The following is a 19180-nucleotide window of genomic DNA, read 5'->3' on the forward strand; positions in this document are numbered from 1 at the left end:
AAAAAAAAAAAAAAAAAAAAAAAAAAAAAAAAAAAAAAAAAAAAAAAAAAAAAAAAAAAAAAAAAAAAAAAAAAAAAAAAAAAAAAAAAAAAAAAACAAACTCGAACAGCAAAAGCTAAGGAACTAAATACTACTGTGTCTAGAACATAAGAATCAAGTACAACTGAAATAAACCATTAAAGATTGCACAAACCATCTTAGTTTGAAAGGAGCCCTAATATTGTAGCTTCTCATTAAAACACGCACATAGAAACACAAATCAATCTGCATATACTCAGCAACATGAACACTGAACTCCATGCTTCATAAATATATATACACACACAAACGACAAACAGTCAATTACATCCATCGAGAACAAATATAAGAATTCGATCCAATCCCAACACCAGTCACAACCATATCAATCCAAAATTTCCTACAATTCTTTCGAGCAACTAATTAACCAAAAACATTCCTCGTCATAAAGAAAGGGAACTGCAGCATCAACAAAGAACCCACCCCCTCCCCCCAACAAAAANAAAAAAAAAAAAAAAAAAAAAAAAAAAAAAGGAAAAAATTGGACAATGATCAAACGAAAATGAAATCACATTTTCATAGGAATGTAAGAAGATGACTTACAGAATCATGTGTCAGATATGTATCACAATAGTCACAATAATACCTGCGCGCAAACGAGAAGATCAAATCATAAACTGTAGAGAGAAATAGAGAGAGAAGTAAATTTGATTGAGGGATGAAACGGTGAGACTAAGCATAAAATGGAAATGGAAGAACGAACCGAGGCATAGCGCTAGCTCAAAGAAGAAGCAACAATGGCAGACCCACCAAAAACCCTATCAGCGACTCTGCGACTCTGAGAGAGAAGCTTCTGGTCTTTTTTGCGAACGAAGAACTGACTCGATTTCCGATCTTATTTTTAATCAACCATCCGAACCGATCGGTTCGGTTTTCCATGTGAGTCTACTTAACCCGGTCTGGTCGGTGTTCATCGGTCGATCTTTTTTTTAGAATGACTCGTTTAATTATATATATATATATATATATATATATATATATATCTTACCAGCCAGCACTAATACTATTTGTAACAGTCTAAGCTTACTACAAGTAGACATTGTCCGCTTTAATCCGTTATGTATTGCTGTTAGTCTCACAAATTTAAAATAATGTCTACTAGGGAGAGGTTTCCGCGTCCTTGTAAGAAAGTGTTTCGATCCACTCTTCAATTAATGTAGGATCTCACGATCCACCGTCCCTGTGCCCAGCATCATCATTGGCACGCTGTCTAGTGTCGGGCTTTGATACCATTTCTCGATTTTCTCGATATCCTCTTCAAATTTCTATCGAATGTCACTCGATTCGATTAAGAGCACGAACAAAAGAAAGCGATAACATCTTGAAAATGATGTCCGTTTTAATCCGTTATGTATATCTGTTAGCCTCACAAATTTAAAATGATGTCTAGAGATTTTCACATTCTTGTAAGAAGGTGCTTCGATCCCCTCTTCAATTAATGTAGGATCTCACAATCCATCGTCCGTCAAGCCCAGCGTCCTCATTAGCATACTGTTTGGTGTCGGTCTCTGATACCATTTCTCGAGTTTCTCGATATCCTCTTCAATTTTCTCGGTATTGTTCCAATTTTATCAGATGTCCCTCGATTCGATTGAGAGCACGAACAAAAAAGCCAATAACATCTTGATTTAAAGCTGCTCCTATCTCACATCCAACAAATAAAGAGAAATAATTTTCAAAATTCGACCAAATGGATCGAGAATCTCGTCATTTGTTCGATGGACCAATCGATTGAGTTAGATAAATAATTAAGTTGTTGAACTTAAAATAAAATAAATAAAAGAAATTACCATTATAAATTATATTTTATTTTGTCTAGTTCTTGTAATCCCGAAGAAAGAACAGAGGCTGAAACGGTTAATAGAGGCAACCCGTCCCCTATATAAATGTCGGGGCATCTTACGATTTATCAGTAGGGAAGAAAAAAGGAAGGGAATATGGTTGACGAATCTTCTCCCCAAGAATCCGCCATTTCAGGTTCTCTGCAGTTTCTTCCATCTCTTATTAGCATTGATCCATTTGAATCTTCTTTATCTGGATGAGGAGGAAAGCAATGGCGTGTTTCTCGATTCCCCTTCCCACTATTGACCCGCAAAATTCTGCTGATGTTTTTGTTTATTATAGCTGAGCGAGCTGCTGTTTTGTTGATTTCCGAGAATTTTGGAGTGATTTTTGTTTCTCTAATTGTATTCAGGAGTTTTGGCGCGCAATGAGAAGCGGAATTGGGCCGTTTCTCCGTCTGATGTTGGTTATCATTTTGGAACCAGTGGGTTTTCCGTCGCGATCGCCACCGCCGTTACTCATCCTTTAGGTTATCTCTCTCTCTCTCTCTCTCGTCCTGTTCTTTTTTCCTGTAAAATTTTGAATTATGCGTTTGAGTTCCTGTTTTTGTGGGGTTTGAAATCTAGAGCAAGATGTCCGCGATAGGTGTTTTGTGGGTGTTTGGGCTAGTAAGTGTGTGTGTGTTTCATTCTTTTAAGTTGCTAGGTTTTGGTGGATCTCGAATTGAATCTGATGCAACCGTTTTGTTTCCTTAAGAGTTAGTGAATTTGTTGGTTTTATGAAACTTTTATCATGAACTTTTTTTCTTGGTTAACTGTGTGAAATTACATTTGTATTATTTCTGTGGTGTTACTGTTTTATAGTTTATTCCTCGTATTATTTGGGATGATGGCTGAATTGATCTAATAACGTGTAGTTCATGCTACCATCAGGAAGGAATGAGTAAGAGAAATCCTGAACTAGAATGAATTGGCTGTTTTTTTGGCGGATTTTGTTGGTGCAAACCTTTTGTGTATCCGAATCATGGAGAATTAACACAAATGATCATTAATTTTCNAGAGAGAGAGAGAGAGAGAGAGAGAGAGAGAGAGAGAGAGAGAGAAGAAATTGATCCTATAGCCAACAAACAGTGATCTTAATTTTTGTCCAGCTTGAATGCAGATGTGCTTAAAGTTAGGTTGCAAATGCAACTTGTGGGGCAGAGGGGGCCTCTAATTGGAATGGTATTCACGTTTTTCTTATAAGGATTCCAATTCTGTTTCCTTGAACTTTCTTGTTCTATAAAACGTTAATCGAGGATGTAAATAGGGACAACTGTTCGTGCAACTGTTGAATAATGAAGGGCCAAGGTCTCTGTATTTGGGGTTATCACCAGCTCTGACAAGATCGGTTCTATATGGAGGTCTCCGTTTAGGTTTATATGAACCGTCAAAGTATGCTTCTGATTTGGTTTTCGGGTCTACTAATATCTTTGTTAAAATTGGATCTGGAGCAATTTCTGGTGCAGTTGCAACTGCTCTCACCAATCCAGTTGAAGTTCTCAAGGTGATAAAGGATATTGTCTTTCGTTACTTTTCAATTATAGCCCGATCTTAAGATTATATATCGTTGGCAGGTGCGATTACAAATGAATCCGAACTCAACCAGAGGGCCAATCAAAGAAATGTCCAAAATTGTTTCTGAGGAGGGACTAAAAGCTCTTTGGAGGGGAGTTGGCCCTGCTACGGCCAGAGCAGGTGCTTTGACAGCATCTCAGCTGGCAACATATGATGAAGCTAAGCAGGTCTATGTCTAAGCATGTTCTTTTCGATTTGCATATGCATAAAGTAATTCTACCGGTTCTGATTTCTGAATCCGTACGTATATGTTATAGTTCTGCAAGCTTATTTCTACAAATGTTCTTTTAAAAATATTCTTAAGGTTTTAACTTTTATGTATTTTGCAGGTTTTAGTAAAGTGGACACCCTTAGAAGAAGGATTTCCTTTGCATCTCATGTAAGAAACTATGAACTATCTCTACCAATGTTCTTTCTATCTATTCCACTTCCTATTTCCTTTGAGCCTTAATACTCATTTAATATAAAATGCTCCCTAATGGAGAAGGTGCTGCTTTTAGGTAATTTACTGTTATATTAGCATAAAGATTTATAAAATGGTTAACAGGACAACAACTCCGTCCTCGAACAAGTATTTGGAGTTTCGAGAAAAGTAAATGTACTCTAACCAGCCAGGAACAAAGACGAAGTGAAATTGGATGTTTCTGTTGGATGAAGCCTTAAGGGAAGCCATGAAATGAATATGATCCCAAACCTATCGGTCCGTTTATTTAGTAAAACTAGTTTTAATTACGTGCATTGCACGTGGTTTATAAAGTTGAACGTACAATTTAGTTATATAGAAGTTGGAATATGAAGAAGGTTTATTAAAATAACTAATATTTTCTAGATACCCCAAAGGATTTCTGAAGTTGAATTGAAACCTAAAGGACCTGAATCAGTTCTGGGACTTAGGACCCTCCTTTAAGTATCAAGAAAGCTTTCCCCGGAAGTTTAATGTTCTTTTGTCCAAAAATAGCTGACTCAAGAAGGATTTTTCAGTGAAAAAAATGCATTTATAAAACTATTAAATAAATTTGTTTATTTTTACTCGTTGGCTTGTTTCGTTGTCTATAGGTAAACCCAAAACTTTTCTTTGGTTTTTAGATTGCCGTCTCGTGCAATTTTACCAGATGGCAAATGTTTTATTATTCTTTTTATTTCTACCGAGTATACGTACCGTTGAAATTTGAGTACAAAATAATTTTTAGTTGTCTCTCATGCTTTACATCTGAGGATTTACCATGTGGTGCATGCTTGTGAAGCTCAAGTACAGTAGCGGGTGTGGTGAGTACTCTCATGACAACGCCTATTGACATGGTTAAAACACGTCTTATGTTACAACGTGAGTCTAAAAGAGCTGGAAGTTACAAGAGTGGACTTCATTGCGCATATCAGGTACATGACCTGCCATTTTTCCTCTTATCTGTTGTCTTGTATCTAATGTATTTTTGTCTTGTCCTTTGTCTTGTATCTAAATGTATTCTCGACATGCAAATAGAGCTGTATGCATCGGATTGACATGATTACGAATGTGACTGCTTATCCTTCCCATTTAAGTCCATGCATTTTTTCTGCATTAATTTATGTTAGCATAGATGAGGAGGTGGAACATTTATCGTCCTCGGATGAAGTCTCAACATATCGTTTCTTACTTTCCTTACACCTATAGCTTGATCTTGAATAAAATTTCAAATGAAATTTTGTTCTCAGTTGGAAAGTAAATTTACTTGAATGTCTATGTACAAACATTTTTAGAATTTGAACTTAATTATGGATACCTCTCCCTAGCAGACGCGTTTTAAAAACCTTGAGAGGAAGCCTGAAAGGGAAAGCCCAAAGAGGACAATATCTGCTAGCTGTGGGCTTGGGCCATTACATCAATGTTCAACAATATCTGCAACATCATTGCATTTTCTCCTCCTTTTCAACTTCAATTGTTATTTCTTGTTATGCCATTGGGCGTACCTGAATTTATCCTTATCCTGGTGGTGAGCAACTGATCTTTGTAGGCAGTTTTGTTTCATGGGGAGTGCTTTCTTTTCTCTCCAGTATCTCGTTCTTGCTAATTAAAGAATTCCCATGGTCCATAATTTCTTGTCCTTGTCTCACAACATTAATAGGCTTCAGAAAGCATGCCCATTCTATCTGTTTTAAGGGCCCATTTTTAAGTGGTTGGGCGTTAACTCGTGATCGCCACTGTGACTCCCAGTTGCCTAAGTGAACCAAGTTTTCTTTTCCATTTACGTGTAAATCGGCTTAACGCTTTCCTCGTCTCCTAATTTCAGGTTATTCGAACTGAAGGGCCTCTGGCACTTTACAAGGGGTGAGTAGAAACAGTAGACATTAACTATATTTGAAGTATGCAAAGAAACATGCATTTTATGAGAGCTTTATAAGCGCTTAGTCGAAGATCGGGTTGCTGACTCGAGTATTTTTCAGGGGCCTAGCCATTTTTGCACGATTGGGTCCACAAACCACAATCACATTCATAGTCTGTGAGAAGTTACGGCAGCTTGCAGGATTAAATGCAATCTAGACGTGATAAATGTGCAGTTCCAAGCAGACAGACAAATAAATCCAACTATATATAGAGAGTCCAAGTGAGAACATTTAATTTCTTTTATAATGCAAAGATCAGTCAATTGGTTGCTGACGAACCCCTCCAATTATTTCTAGTTACTCAATTATTTGCCCCCTTGAAAAAGTCCATTTTCGTGTCGATTTTCTTTTCAACCGGGGTCGTCTTAGCTACCCCATCATCCCCATTGATTATTGGGGAGAGTTCTTCATCTTCATCTAGTCAGGGTTTTTGAAAATAAGTCTAAGCCACCTCTACGAACTATTCGCCTCCCGATTGAACTCCGGATTATTGTTTGTATCCCTTGAAAAACGGTCAGAACTCGATCCTTTATTTGTCCATGGCTGGTTTGATCTGGTTTTTGGTGTAGAATAGGTTTCCTTTATTATAAATGTTTGATTTGAAGGTGATATGATATGTGAAAACTGTGTTAGTTAGTTGAGAAGAGGATGAACTGGAAGAACTCAAAAGCTTAGAGTTTAATTGCTTGTAGGCATATTGAACTGCCTGTGCTTCCTTTATTTACAATTTAGGTGCAACCAACCAAGTTGTGTGTAATTGACTCCAAAGGAAGTTGGCTTGGTTTGGAGTTGGACTACAGCTATCATGACAGGTACCCTTTTCTTATCCATTTCGTTTTTTCATATATATATTGTTTAAAATTTAGAGATTTATTACATATTAAGTAGATTTTATATTTGATAGAATATTAAACTATCAATTTTGTTTTGGATAGGAGGGGGTTTAGAATATTAACGCGTAATGATTAATTGGACGATTGAAAATTCAAGGGTTAAATTTGTAATTTCACCTAAATTTTACAATAGGTGACTTTCGTGAGTGTTTACATTGTCTATTGAGGGTGTGTAGGTTGGCTTGGGTTATTTTTTAAATCGAGTCGAGTTGTTTGGTTTATAAATTACTCAAATAACCTTTATTCACTTTATTTCTTCTATTTTTTAAAAATAAAAGTAGTTAGGTTTTCAAATATTTAATTAAAATTTGTAACTTATCTTTTTATATATATATATATATATATAATTTTTAAAATGACCTTTTTAAATAGGTAAAAATTATTTTTAAGAGCAAGAGAATAATTAATAAAACTTGTAAAAATTAAAGAAATATAGATAAATATATGTATAATTGTATCATAAGCGAAATTTATACTTTAAAATTAACTGAATAGTAACTTATGGATCAACTTGAAATTATTTATAGAAGTTGATGAGGGGAATTTAAATTAATTGTAATTATATTGACTATTTTCAACTTTTATTTAATTTAATTTTCTAAATATTTCTTTTAACCTTTTCCTTTTGAAGATTTTGTTAGTATTATTAAATTCAATTGATTTGATTATTGGTTTGAATTTTGTTTAGGAATATGAACTTTTCCCTGGTTTTAATCCAAGTTTTTAAATATTCTGTTCTTAAGCTTAAGCTTCAAATTAAAGAGGATAAATGCAAAAATTAGGACAATAATTTAAAAAAAAAAATAAATAAAATCATAAGCATATAAAATAGCCAAAACAAAAATGTATAAATATTTTTTTAAAAAAAAGGAACAAAGATTAAGAAAAATAATTCAATTTAATAATGATTAGAAGAAGCTTAATCAAAGTTATAAAGTTAAAAGACAACTCCTGAAATTGAAAATCATTCAAAACACAAGTTTCAAAATAACCCATGGAGTAATATAAGAAACTAGAAAAAAAAATGTGGGGAATAAAAATTTAAAAAAATTTAAAACTTAAAATTTGTTTATTTATTTTATTTATATAACCATGCCACTTCTATTGTGAAACTACTGTTTTGCCCTTACACAAAACGACACAAGAAACCACGGTCGCTCTCTGCCATTTATTTGCTTCTAGTTTACAAAGTCGGCCAACCATTCTTATTTATTTTTTTTAATTTTTTTTTAATTTTAAAAAAGTTATAAGTCTAGTAAGTTAATTTTATAATTATATTTATTTGGTCTTAAATTTTTATTATTATTTCTAATAAGTTATTTAGTTTATATACGATAATGTGGCAAGATTAATATTTATTTAAAACTAAATAATCAATTTAAAATACTGGTTTGATGTCTCAATAAACGAGAAATACATGAATGAACCTAAACTATACATAAACGAGAGTAATTTTAAAAATATATCTTTATTGACCATTATATTTTTAAAATTACTCTCGTTTATGTATAGTTTAGGTTCATTTATATATATATATGTATGTATATTTTATCGTTACTCTAACAATAAAGTTTGTCCGCTTTGGCCTGTTACGTATCGTCATCAGCTGGTTTTAAAACGCGTCTACTATGAAGAGGTTTCTACACCCTTATAAGCAATGGTTCGTTCCCCTTTACATCCGTCGAAGGATCTCACAATCCACCCCTTTAGAAGTTCAGTATCCTTGCTAGCACACTGTCTGGTATCTGACTCTGATATTATTTCGTATCGCTATCAGTCTTACGAATTTAAAACGCGTTCATTATAAAGATGTTCCACGCAATTAATAATTCAAACCATGAAATAAAAAAATAAATACATAATTGAGTGGAGAAAGAATGGGATTTTATATTATCAATTATTGAAGAACAACATTATTAAAATTAAAAAAAAAAAAAAAGGGTATAAATGTAATTAACCACCACCCTTCCCTCCAACAAGTGCGAAAAGTAAAACAGCTGTAATGTTATTTTAGTAAATAATAGCAAAACCAAGGGCAAATAGTTTATTAATTTAATTGCTGTAATTTATTGAGGAGATCCAAAATTTGCCACCAAGAATCCCTCGTTATTATTTTCCAGCGAAGACTCTGTGAAGAAAAATCCAATCTAAGAGAGAGAAGTGACGGCCAAAACTAGAGAGAAAGAGAGAGAAAGCTTGAAGCCGGCATTAATGGCGGAGGAGAGTAGAGAAGAGAGAAAAGGAAGTAGTAAGGAGGAGGAAGACAGCGTCAAACTCTTTGTTGGACAAGTGCCGAAGCATATGACGGAAGATCAACTTCTGGCAATGTTCCAAGAGTTTGCACTTGTGGACGAGGTCAACATCATCAAAGACAAGACCACTCGCGCCTCTAGAGGTTTTTTCCTTCTTCTTTTCATTTCAACTTCTGTGTCTTTCGTTTTTACTTCGCTTAGTTTACATTTTCACTCACATTCTCTTTGTTAGTCGTGTTTCTCGTTTTTGATTTGTGGTTGGATTGATTCTGAGAGAAGTTTAACCGATTGACATTGTGAATTGATGTATTGAACGGAAGTACGAACCCTAATTTTGTTGTGGTTGTGGTTTTGTTTTTTTTTTGGTTGCTGCATTTTCAGGTTGCTGTTTTGTGATATGTCCTTCGAGGCAAGAGGCGGATAAGGCGGTCAATGCTTGCCATAGCAAGAAAACTTTACCTGGGGTTAGTGGAATCCAGACATTGTGTTCATAATTATTATAATTTATTTCTTCTCTCTCTCTCTCTTTATGTCTTTTATTTTTTCTTGTCGATAATGTTAATCAATGCAATTGATCGATTCGATAGAATTGGCCTTGTGCGTAATCGCTGCTATCGATAACCTAGAAGTTCTAAAAGTCTTGGCTTTTCTGTAAAAGCTGTTTTCTAGTTCCAGACTATTAAAAATGAACTCATTTGTCATAAGCGCTCAACATTTCTCATGGAGGCAACTTGAGCAGGACCTCTAAGCTTTATCTTTATCATTTTTCTTTTGCTAAATTAATGCATTGAATTTCTTTTATGACACCCCTGTACTTTAGCATTTCATGCANAAAAAAAAAAAAAAAAAAAAAAAAAAAAACCCTTCTGCCAGTTGAGTCTTAAGTAAATAAGCTAAGTATACCCTTCATTGGAGTGGATCGACTTCTGATTCCTAAATTATGGCATTCTACCTAGATTTTGGAGCAATGATTTTCTGAAGTTATTATTCGGCTTGTGATTAACCTTCTAATGTGTCTACCTTAAAGTTATAGATGCTTTTTGAAGAGACTGTCACAAATAGTAATGTAACTTGTTGGTGTTCATTATGTGGGGAAGACTATGGGTTTCGATCAAATTCATCGATAATATATCACGTCACCATTTTTATGACTAACATATGTCGAAATGGTTAAAAAATTTCGTGAACACCATTCTTTTCTATTTTTCTCTTTCCCTGGCCGTTGCACTAATTAATTTTGATCTTACAATCTGTCCTAAATTACATTGGACCAAATCAGAACTCAAATATGCGTAGTTAGTTTTTAGTCAATGAACCATAGTACTTCTAGGCTACCACAAATGCCTTTTAGTTTCTATTTCCAGTAACTCTGTAATTGAACAATGTTATTATTAAATTGAGTTGTAATGCCCCCTCCTCGTCTATTCTTTCCAGGCTTCTAGTCCGTTACAAGTAAAGTATGCAGATGGAGAGCTGGAAAGACTAGGTGTATTATCATGTCCTACTTACATATTTCATCTAAATGATGGTTCCTAATATCCATCACCTACCTTGCCACTTATAATGATCTTGTATATTATCTTGCTAAAATATTAGTGTTAGTGCATATGGATATTAATGGTTGATTATTTCTGAAAAGAGCAGAACATAAACTCTTTATTGGGATGCTTCCAAAAAATGTATCAGAGGATGAAGTTTCTGGTCTTTTCGCTCAATATGGAACTATAAAAGACTTACAAATCTTAAGAGGTTCACAGCAGACAAGTAAAGGTAGTTTTTGCTTTGTTTCAGCTTGATTTTAGTTGAAGTTACGAAAGATATCGCACATTCGATTGTATCTTCACCATTAGCTCCATACGTTGCTCGAGTTCAGGTTGTGCATTTTTGAAGTATGAGACGAAGGATCAAGCTGTTGCAGCACTCGAGGCAATTAATGGAAAGTATAAAATGGAGGTATGTAAATTGTCTCTTGGTCGTGTCGGGTTAATTTTCTATACCTATTGGATCCTTTTATTATTAGACCATATCTTTCTCTCTCTTCTCTCTCTCTTGTGATTATTATGGTGGGTCAACTACAAGTCACTATAATTGATTTTTGAAAATTTAGCTCACGAACAAGAAGTTTAATGTGGATGTAGACAGATGTTTAGCTTTTCCTTTTTATACTCTTGGAAATATTCACAGGAGGTCAATACCAAAATCATTGTAATCGTAGAACTGTCCTAATTTCCTTTTTCACGTTGCTGATATTCTGTGGTCACTTCAAATATTTTCAGACATTTTCACAACATTTTAGAAAAAATATATTGCTCGCTTTTTTTATGTTGAATCCTATTATTCTTGGGAATACTGATGATTTTATTCCACGCACTCAAGATCATCTCATGGAAAACATTTATGAATGGGGATTTGGTATTGCAGTAATATTTTAGTTGATTGACAATGTTTCATACTCAGTCCAGCTACATCTATGAATAAAGAAGGCAATCAAGGTGTCTGATAAGGATATTTAAATTTGTATTCATAGCATTGCATTGCTTAAACTTGCATAAAACTTGCATATTCTTTCCATATCTCTTCATCTTTTCCTTTCCCCAATTTCTTGGGACTTTATTCCTTTTATTCTTCCATTGATTTTATTGTTCTTATTTTTTTTTTAATACATTTTGTAATGGATGCATGGAACTAATGGTCATGCTCATGCTAGCAGGATGGAATTCTCTTTGATAATCAAATTCATTGTACCTGTAACAAATTAGGATTTTTTTCAGTAAGGAATTAGCCAGTCAAATTCGTTGAGCCCTCTTGCACACATATATTATAGCTATCCTGCGTTCCAGTAAGTATGATAGTCTGTCATGTTCCTTACCGCAATGAAAGGATGGATGACTATGAATGTACAAATATAATAACATAGGTGCAAACCATGTAGGCATTATGGATCTGATTGTGCGTTTCTTTCTACCCAGGGATCCAGTGTCCCTTTGGTTGTTAAATGGGCTGACACAGAGAAGGAAAGGCAGGCTCGAAAGGCTCAGAAAGCTCAATCGCTGGCCTCTCTTAATGCAGACCCCCAACATCCTTCACTATTTGGAGGCATGCCGCTGGGTTATATTCCGCCATATAATGGCTATGGTTATCAGGTCAGTTTCACGATGGAATTATTGTTGGGCTTCTTCTTCAGTATGTATGTGTGCCTTGTTCAAGGCTTTCTTGTTTTATTTTCTATCTTTCCCACTTTTATTATTATTGCGGAGAGGTCTGTGTTGCCCTTGTTCTTTGGTTGTCATGTAATTGAAAAGAACGCCATTCACATCTCTTTTAAAGTACAGTAGCTACTAATGAATGTTATCAATTAGATACCTGATCCATTGTCTTAATATTGAACGGTTTTTATCTTCACGTTCATAATCGAACATTTTTACATTGAAATATGAGGTTTGCCAATGATAATCTCCACTTTCTCTTTGTAGGCTCCGGGAAGTTATGGGCTTGTGCAATATCACCTACCTCCGGTGCAGAATCAATCTGGTTTCCCAAATATAATACCCCAAGGTAATGCAATGCGTGGGATCCCACCTGATCTGAGCCCAGGTATGGTCAATAGGAATTATGGCATGCCTCCAGCAAATTACGTTGGCTCCGCCTATCCTGCAGTTCCAGGTCTTCAGCATCCCATGGCATACCCTGGAGGAATGATGAGTCCTGGGGCTGTTAGCAGTTCACCTGGTTCAGGGCCACTTACTGGTGGGAAGAATAACTCTCCAATAGCTAGTTTCAGTAAAGGCTCGGGGAGTCAAATTGAAGGTAGTTATTTCTGTTCCTTTCAGACCTTGATTTACTGATTGGTTTGAGTTTCTGGGAATCACGGCTTACTCTTTTTTCCCCTCTAGGCCCCCCTGGTGCCAATCTTTTTATTTATCACATACCTCAAGAATATGGTGATCTGGAGCTTGCTAATTCTTTTCGAGCTTTTGGCCAAGTTTTGAGTGCTAAAGTATTTGTTGACAAAACATCTGGCGCTAGCAAATGTTTTGGTGAGCATGGTTGATACCTTTAAGTAGCAGCAATTATGCTGTGCCCAAATTTTTGGAAATGAAAGCATTTTGACTAATTCTCTTCTGTAATTTGTTGCCTGGAGAGATCTAACCTTGTTCCATCCCACAGGGTTTGTGAGTTACGATTCCGCTGAGGCTGCTCAATCTGCTATTAGTATGATGAATGGATTCCAATTAGGTGGAAAGAAATTAAAAGTTCAGCTGAAGAGAGACAACAAACAGAGTAAACAATATTTTGATTCTTCGTAAAGACAGCGAAGTTGTCTACCACGTGCTTACATGGGGGGGCCTAAATGCATGACATTTATTCCATTATTAACTCATCTTAGGGTGGATTTGGGACGGTCTATGGTTAAAATTCATTACTCCATTCTGCCTGTGATTGCATCATCAGATGAAATCAAAGATACTCGTAATTCATGGTTCGGCCCTGTCGATACAATTTGTAATTTATATATTATGGAAGATTAACATTCTTTAATTGATTCTTCCAGGACATCTGTTGATTGTATGTATAATACAGTGTAATTATAAATGATCTCCTGATTCTTTTAGGTTTATTGATTTGATATTTGCTGAATTTGATGGGTTATTCTTGTTACTTGTGTTTTCTATAAGAAAACCATATCTAGCTCGCAGTATTGTATGTAGTGCTTTCAATCCTACATCTATTTCTTTTATGGAACAAGCAGTTGAAAGAGCAAGTTTGGGAATATTTGACACTTACAATTAGAATGTTTATGCTCTGAGAGCATTAAAAGTATGCTGTTATTGTATATTATTACGTAAATTTTGTCAAACTTCATTGGAAGCATGCTTGTGTTTGAAAAGATTAAGATCTATTTGTTTATCTTTAATTGTGTTGGATAAGTTATAATCTTGTGTTCTTGTGCAGATATGAAGTTAACACCACCAACGAGACGCATATAGCAAGGACCAGTGCATACTTGAAGGAGTCGAGTCGAGAAGAAAATCTCCAATCCAAGCTTCCTCTACTTAGCGTATGCAAAGATCAAACACAGCTCATTTTAGCCAAACGCGCATTAAAGGTCATGAAGTTCATCTCTTTCCTTACTACTTTTCTTTTATCTTTCAATTACGAGTAGCTAAGTCTTTAAAGGTTTACTTCGTGACGCTCTTTATTTGAAAAACGTGCATGAAGGATTTCTCGACCTCTTAGTTATTTTCTTCTTGCATTGCTCCGTTTCATTTGGTCAACCAAAGTGAAGTATCAGCATACATATAGCATTGAAAGGATTAGAGCAGGCGAGTTATAGTAATGTCTACTTGAGTGTTTTAGACGTAAAACATCCACTTCTAAGTCAGAAATAGGTCGGTACATGACTCGGTTTCATTGCATGCATACATGCAATGACGTCGTAAGCTTAACACCGATTGGTTCATACATGTGACCTTGGTGCCTTTATTTTGTAAACTCAAAACCCTTTGATCACAAAACATGTTTCCCATTTCATACAGATGCCAGAGGAAGATCCCCATTTCATTCAGGTTTCTTTTGATTTTTCTTTAATTTCTTGAGTCAATGAATCTCTTAGTCTTTGTTGATCAATTTTGATTTCTTCTCTAATTATGTGTGGTTGGTTCTTTGTAGCTTCCTTGCAAATACTATTCTTTGTAATGTTCGGTTTCGGACGTATCAAAGGGAGAAGAATTGTAATCCGGGGTTGGCTCAAATATTTCGTTAGAATGTTCGATAAAAATAAAATATTTGAGGTCTCACCGAATTGGCATCACAGAGCAGCCAGACTCATAATTATCATCGATCTAAAAAAAAAGAAATTAAATTAAATTACATCACTAAACTTTTAAATTTATATCAATAAAATTTTAAACTAGTAGTTTTATTAATTTCAAAATGACTTAAATAAAATTATTCTCTCTTAAAATTTTACCGGATAGGGTTTAGGGTTCTAAACCCTAAACCCTAAACCACTCGTATTAATCATAATTGTTTTATTTATTTGATTTTAGCATTTTTTTTCTAATATTATTTCAACAAAGAGTTTAAACTAATAAAGTTTAATGTTTTAATAAAAATCGTTATAATAATATATTTTGTTGTGGATTAGGAGAGTCAAATTTAATTAATTTAATTATATAATTTTTATAATTTTTTTTTAATTTATGAATTCAATTATTTTTAAATCTTATACAAATTTAGATTATAAAATGGGTATTTGAAGAATAATTCGTTTCATTTAAAAAATAAAAAAAAAAATTGATATTTTTTCTTTGACTAAAATAAGAAAAAACTATTTTGCAATGGGTAGGTATTAACTTTATTAAATATCCAACTTTGTTTAATGAATATTGTATAATATTTTAATAAGTTCAAAAGTTAGCAATTAAATTAGTTAAATTGTTATTTCCCAATAAATAATTGCATTAATAATATGAGAAAATGTGATGTGAGTAATTTACTATATTAATTTGATTGGGATGTATCATTAATATTAATCCAATAATTATTAATTGTATTTAAAAGTCTAATTTAAGTTTCCAAGTTTTTAAAATTGACTTCTATTCAAAATTAGAAAAAAAAAAAAAGTAATTATCACGACTTTGAAAAATGACCGAATATGGTCAACGATACCTTAAAAATTGACCCAAAAATTTCACGTAACTCAATTTTTTTTACCACTAAGACTTATTTTACATTTTGATTGCAAAATAAATAAATAAATATTTTAAGGAGGTCTTTCTAAAATTCCCCAAAAAAAATGCCAACATAAATTTCTTATTTATAAAATANTAAAATTAAAAATTTAGGTTAAAATTTAATATTGACCAATTATATATATATATATATATATATATATATGTAAAGTTCTACTGGTTGATTAAATAGGGTCGGGATCTGTCTTACTCAAGTGAATTCGACCTGATTCACTGCCTACATGCCCTTTACGCCCCCTGTGTTATTGCGATTGTTGGCACGAAGTTAGTCGAAGTGTGTACTCGATGAAAGAGCTTTACGAACGACATTGCCCTTCTTCACCCATGCGATATTGCTGAAACGGGCTTTCGCCCAGTGTCCAAGATTCTCCACTGTTGCCACGGGGGAACGAGTTTTCAATGGGTATGAATACATATATTTACCCCTAAATAATTTATTTGAAATTAATATTTTAAAAAATATCTATAAAAAAAATAGAGAAAGATTCTTCGAGAAACCCGATCCGTTCAAAAATATTTGAGGAGATATGGTAGAAATTGGTGGTGGGGACCGAGATCCTCGTCTCGCTCTCTACGCACGTCTTATTAAACAAAAACTCGAATCACATTAGTTAATGATGTCNCAATTTTTTTTACCACTAAGACTTATTTTACATTTTGATTGCAAAATAAATAAATAAATATTTTAAGGAGGTCTTTCTAAAATTCCCCAAAAAAAATGCCAACATAAATTTCTTATTTATAAAATAATAATAATAATAATAATAAATAATAGTTTTAAATTTTATTTTGAATTATTTAATTTATTAGATCTTAAATTTATATAAACTTACTTTGTCAATTAATTAGATCCGATACATTTTGTAAAAATAAGTTTATAAAAGTTTTAATAGACCAGTAAAAAAAAAAAAAACAATTTTTTAAATTTAAATATTATATAAAAAAGAAAGCTACGAATAAGCAAACACAACATAAAAAATAATAAATAAATAAATAAATAAATATCTCAATTAAATCATAAATTGTTTATATATATTTATTTATTTATTGTAACCTAACTAGTTAGGTTATGGTGTTTGAAAATTTTAATTTAAAATTTAAANAACCACGGACTTCATACATTATTTAATTCAAATTTAACATTTGATGATCTCGACATTCCTTGATATGATCACATTACTTCACAAATCAGCCTGAGATGGTGATTTTTATTTCTTTTAAGTCTTTTATTAGTCATCTTATACTTGCTTTAATTTGGATGTGGTATCAATTTATTTATGTACTTCGTTGTTACTCAGGTGTCACAACATAGTTTTTTTTAGCTCTACGTAAATTGTTGAGGATTATTGGAAGTAAGTNAATTATAATACTGAAAAAAGAAAAAGAAAAAGAAAATAAATTAGAATTATGTATATTAAAAATAAAAATAAAAAGTTAAAAAAGAATTGAAATGTCCGCATCTTTCCAGATACTATCATTTTACCTAATTTGAAGAATTTGTCTTTTCCTGTCACATCAATATATTTATTTTTTATTTATTCAAAATACCAAATTAATGCATAAAATTAATTGGGGTTTTNCGAGGAATACTATCTCCATTGGTATGAGATCTTTCGAGGGAAGCTTAAAACAAAGTCATTAGAATTTATACTCAAAGTGGACAATATCATATCATTGTACAGATCTGTGATTTTTAACATAAATTGAACCCTTGAGCTCTATGGGTGGGTAAAAGTAAAATTTAAGTGCAGTAAAAAGTATTGAAGAGTAAAAATGGTGTGTTTAGAGGTTGAAATTGAAAAAGAAAATAGCTGAAATTGATTTCAATTATTTGTCAAAAAAAGTGAGTTTTGACGGTTAAATTCATCATTTTTACCCTTCTAGGGCTTCGTGGAAGTCTTCACTTTAATAAATTACCTTAATAAATAAGCACGTTCTCAATGGTTAATTTTACGTAACAAATACGGTATTTATTTAATCTCTTCACATTATCTCATTTAATTAATTAATATTATTCTTTTTGATAAATATAGATTTTGGCCTTCATATCATTAATATTCCGTGACGTGACAATCATAATATAAGATATATATATATATATAAATAATATTGGTCGTTTTCTTGTCTAATTTTAGTTTATTTAGTTATTTATCACATCACCTTAATTTACCTAAATTTTATTTAGTTTTCCAATTATTAAAAAAACATCCACAAAAAATATATTTAGAGACTAAATTAAAATTCTAAGATTTTTTTAGTATGTAATAATTTTTAATTTTTAAAATATATTTATAAAAAAAAAAAATCAAAGTAGTCTTCTAATATTTTCACCAATTTTTTTAATATATATATATATATTTCAAAACATGTACATTCCAAAATCATACTTCATCTAGAATCAAAATTTTAAATAATAAGAATAATAATAAGAATAATAATAATAATAATAAATAAATAAATAAAATTGAATTGAGAATGATTGTTTTGTCTTATTTATTTAAAGTGAAAAAAAAAAATAATAATAAATAAAAAAATTCTTTAAAAGAAAAAGAAATTTTAATTCAATTTCTTCATAATATTAAATTTATTCTTTAAGGCCATCATTTTCCTTCTAGAAGCTCCTTTGCATGTTCATTCCTTTNTTAATAAGCATGTGCATGTTCGGTAGGTTTCATTGACTAAACATCCACCGTCCAGATCCTGCCACGTGTGATTTCATGATCAGCCGTTGCTTCACGTTTCTGAAGAAAGCAAAATGACCAAAATGGACTTCCTTTTTCTGCCGCCTTCCAGAAAAAAAGAAAAAAAAAACGAAAAAAAAGTAAAAAACCACGGACTTCATACATTATTTAATTCAAATTTAACATTTGATGATCTCGACATTCCTTGATATGATCACATTACTTCACAAATCAGCCTGAGATGGTGATTTTTATTTCTTTTAAGTCTTTTATTAGTCATCTTATACTTGCTTTAATTTGGATGTGGTATCAATTTATTTATGTACTTCGTTGTTACTCAGGTGTCACAACATAGTTTTTTTTAGCTCTACGTAAATTGTTGAGGATTATTGGAAGTAAGTCACACATTGGTTAATTTAGTGGAAGATCATGGGTTTATAAGCGAGGAATACTATCTCCATTGGTATGAGATCTTTCGAGGGAAGCTTAAAACAAAGTCATTAGAATTTATACTCAAAGTGGACAATATCATATCATTGTACAGATCTGTGATTTTTAACATAAATTGAACCCTTGAGCTCTATGGGTGGGTAAAAGTAAAATTTAAGTGCAGTAAAAAGTATTGAAGAGTAAAAATGGTGTGTTTAGAGGTTGAAATTGAAAAAGAAAATAGCTGAAATTGATTTCAATTATTTGTCAAAAAAAGTGAGTTTTGACGGTTAAATTCATCATTTTTACCCTTCTAGGGCTTCGTGGAAGTCT

The 19180-nt window shown here is 32.6% G+C and overlaps 3 protein-coding genes across 7 annotated transcripts in view; 2 read left to right on the forward strand and 1 right to left on the reverse strand.

Moving 5' to 3' along the window:
- Nucleotides 1–901, reverse strand: part of LOC111779178 (U1 small nuclear ribonucleoprotein C) — a 3400-nt gene extending 2499 nt beyond the window's left edge. Inside the window, exons 1-2 of the mRNA XM_023659264.1 lie at nt 782–901; nt 622–664 (exon numbers count right to left, since the gene is read on the reverse strand). Of these exons, the coding sequence (XP_023515032.1) occupies nt 622–664; nt 782–789 (51 nt within the window). The 5' untranslated portion in view covers nt 790–901. The remainder of the gene's footprint in view (nt 1–621; nt 665–781) is intronic.
- Nucleotides 902–1948: 1047 nt separating this feature from the next.
- On the forward strand, nt 1949–6377 carry LOC111778878 (mitochondrial substrate carrier family protein ucpB). Of its 2 annotated transcripts, XM_023658877.1 has the most exons (9): nt 1949–2055; nt 2273–2389; nt 3022–3083; nt 3169–3405; nt 3476–3643; nt 3806–3855; nt 4721–4853; nt 5744–5781; nt 5898–6377. In XM_023658877.1, exons 1-9 carry the CDS (start codon nt 2016–2018, stop codon nt 5992–5994), a joined length of 942 nt encoding a protein of 313 aa, XP_023514645.1. In that variant the 5' UTR covers nt 1949–2015; the 3' UTR covers nt 5995–6377. The 2 variants fall into 2 exon arrangements, with proteins under 2 accessions (XP_023514645.1, XP_023514646.1); XM_023658878.1 differs by lacking the exon at nt 1949–2055 and having other exon boundaries at nt 2104–2389; nt 3011–3083.
- Nucleotides 6378–6572: 195 nt separating this feature from the next.
- Nucleotides 6573–14754, forward strand: LOC111778877 (RNA-binding protein BRN1-like). 4 transcript variants are annotated; one of them, XR_002812603.1, is made up of 13 exons: nt 6573–6649; nt 8851–9125; nt 9364–9446; nt 10417–10468; nt 10627–10752; nt 10856–10935; nt 11952–12125; nt 12456–12789; nt 12876–13019; nt 13150–13263; nt 13936–14089; nt 14520–14549; nt 14653–14754. XR_002812603.1 is itself a non-coding variant. In XM_023658876.1 (11 exons), the coding sequence occupies exons 2-11, from the start codon at nt 8942–8944 to the stop codon at nt 13968–13970; spliced, it is 1326 nt and encodes a 441-aa protein (XP_023514644.1). In that variant the 5' UTR covers nt 6573–6649; nt 8851–8941; the 3' UTR covers nt 13971–14610. The 4 variants fall into 4 exon arrangements, 1 of the variants encoding a protein (XP_023514644.1); XR_002812602.1 differs by lacking the exon at nt 14653–14754 and having other exon boundaries at nt 14520–14610; XR_002812604.1 differs by lacking the exon at nt 14653–14754 and having other exon boundaries at nt 13150–13462; nt 13936–14610.
- The last annotated feature ends 4426 nt before the right edge of the window (nt 14755–19180 follow it).

This window comes from Cucurbita pepo, chromosome LG17 (assembly GCF_002806865.2).
Source record: "Cucurbita pepo subsp. pepo cultivar mu-cu-16 chromosome LG17, ASM280686v2, whole genome shotgun sequence".
Lineage (NCBI taxonomy): Eukaryota > Viridiplantae > Streptophyta > Magnoliopsida > Cucurbitales > Cucurbitaceae > Cucurbita > Cucurbita pepo.

What these genes read in the sequence shown, in the direction of transcription:
- LOC111778878 (XM_023658877.1), top strand. Translation starts at nt 2,016, where the DNA reads ATGGTTGACGAATCTTCTCCCCAAGAATCCGCCATTTCAG. An exon ending in ATCCAGTTGAAGTTCTCAAG is followed by an intron (nt 3,406 to 3,475) that starts GTGATAAAGGAT and finishes TATCGTTGGCAG; the next exon opens with GTGCGATTACAAATGAATCC. An exon ending in CATATGATGAAGCTAAGCAG is followed by an intron (nt 3,644 to 3,805) that starts GTCTATGTCTAA and finishes TGTATTTTGCAG; the next exon opens with GTTTTAGTAAAGTGGACACC.
- LOC111778877 (XM_023658876.1), top strand. Translation starts at nt 8,942, where the DNA reads ATGGCGGAGGAGAGTAGAGAAGAGAGAAAAGGAAGTAGTAAGGAGGAG. An exon ending in ATGGAAAGTATAAAATGGAG is followed by an intron (nt 10,936 to 11,951) that starts GTATGTAAATTG and finishes CTTTCTACCCAG; the next exon opens with GGATCCAGTGTCCCTTTGGT. An exon ending in TGGCGCTAGCAAATGTTTTG is followed by an intron (nt 13,020 to 13,149) that starts GTGAGCATGGTT and finishes TCCATCCCACAG; the next exon opens with GGTTTGTGAGTTACGATTCC.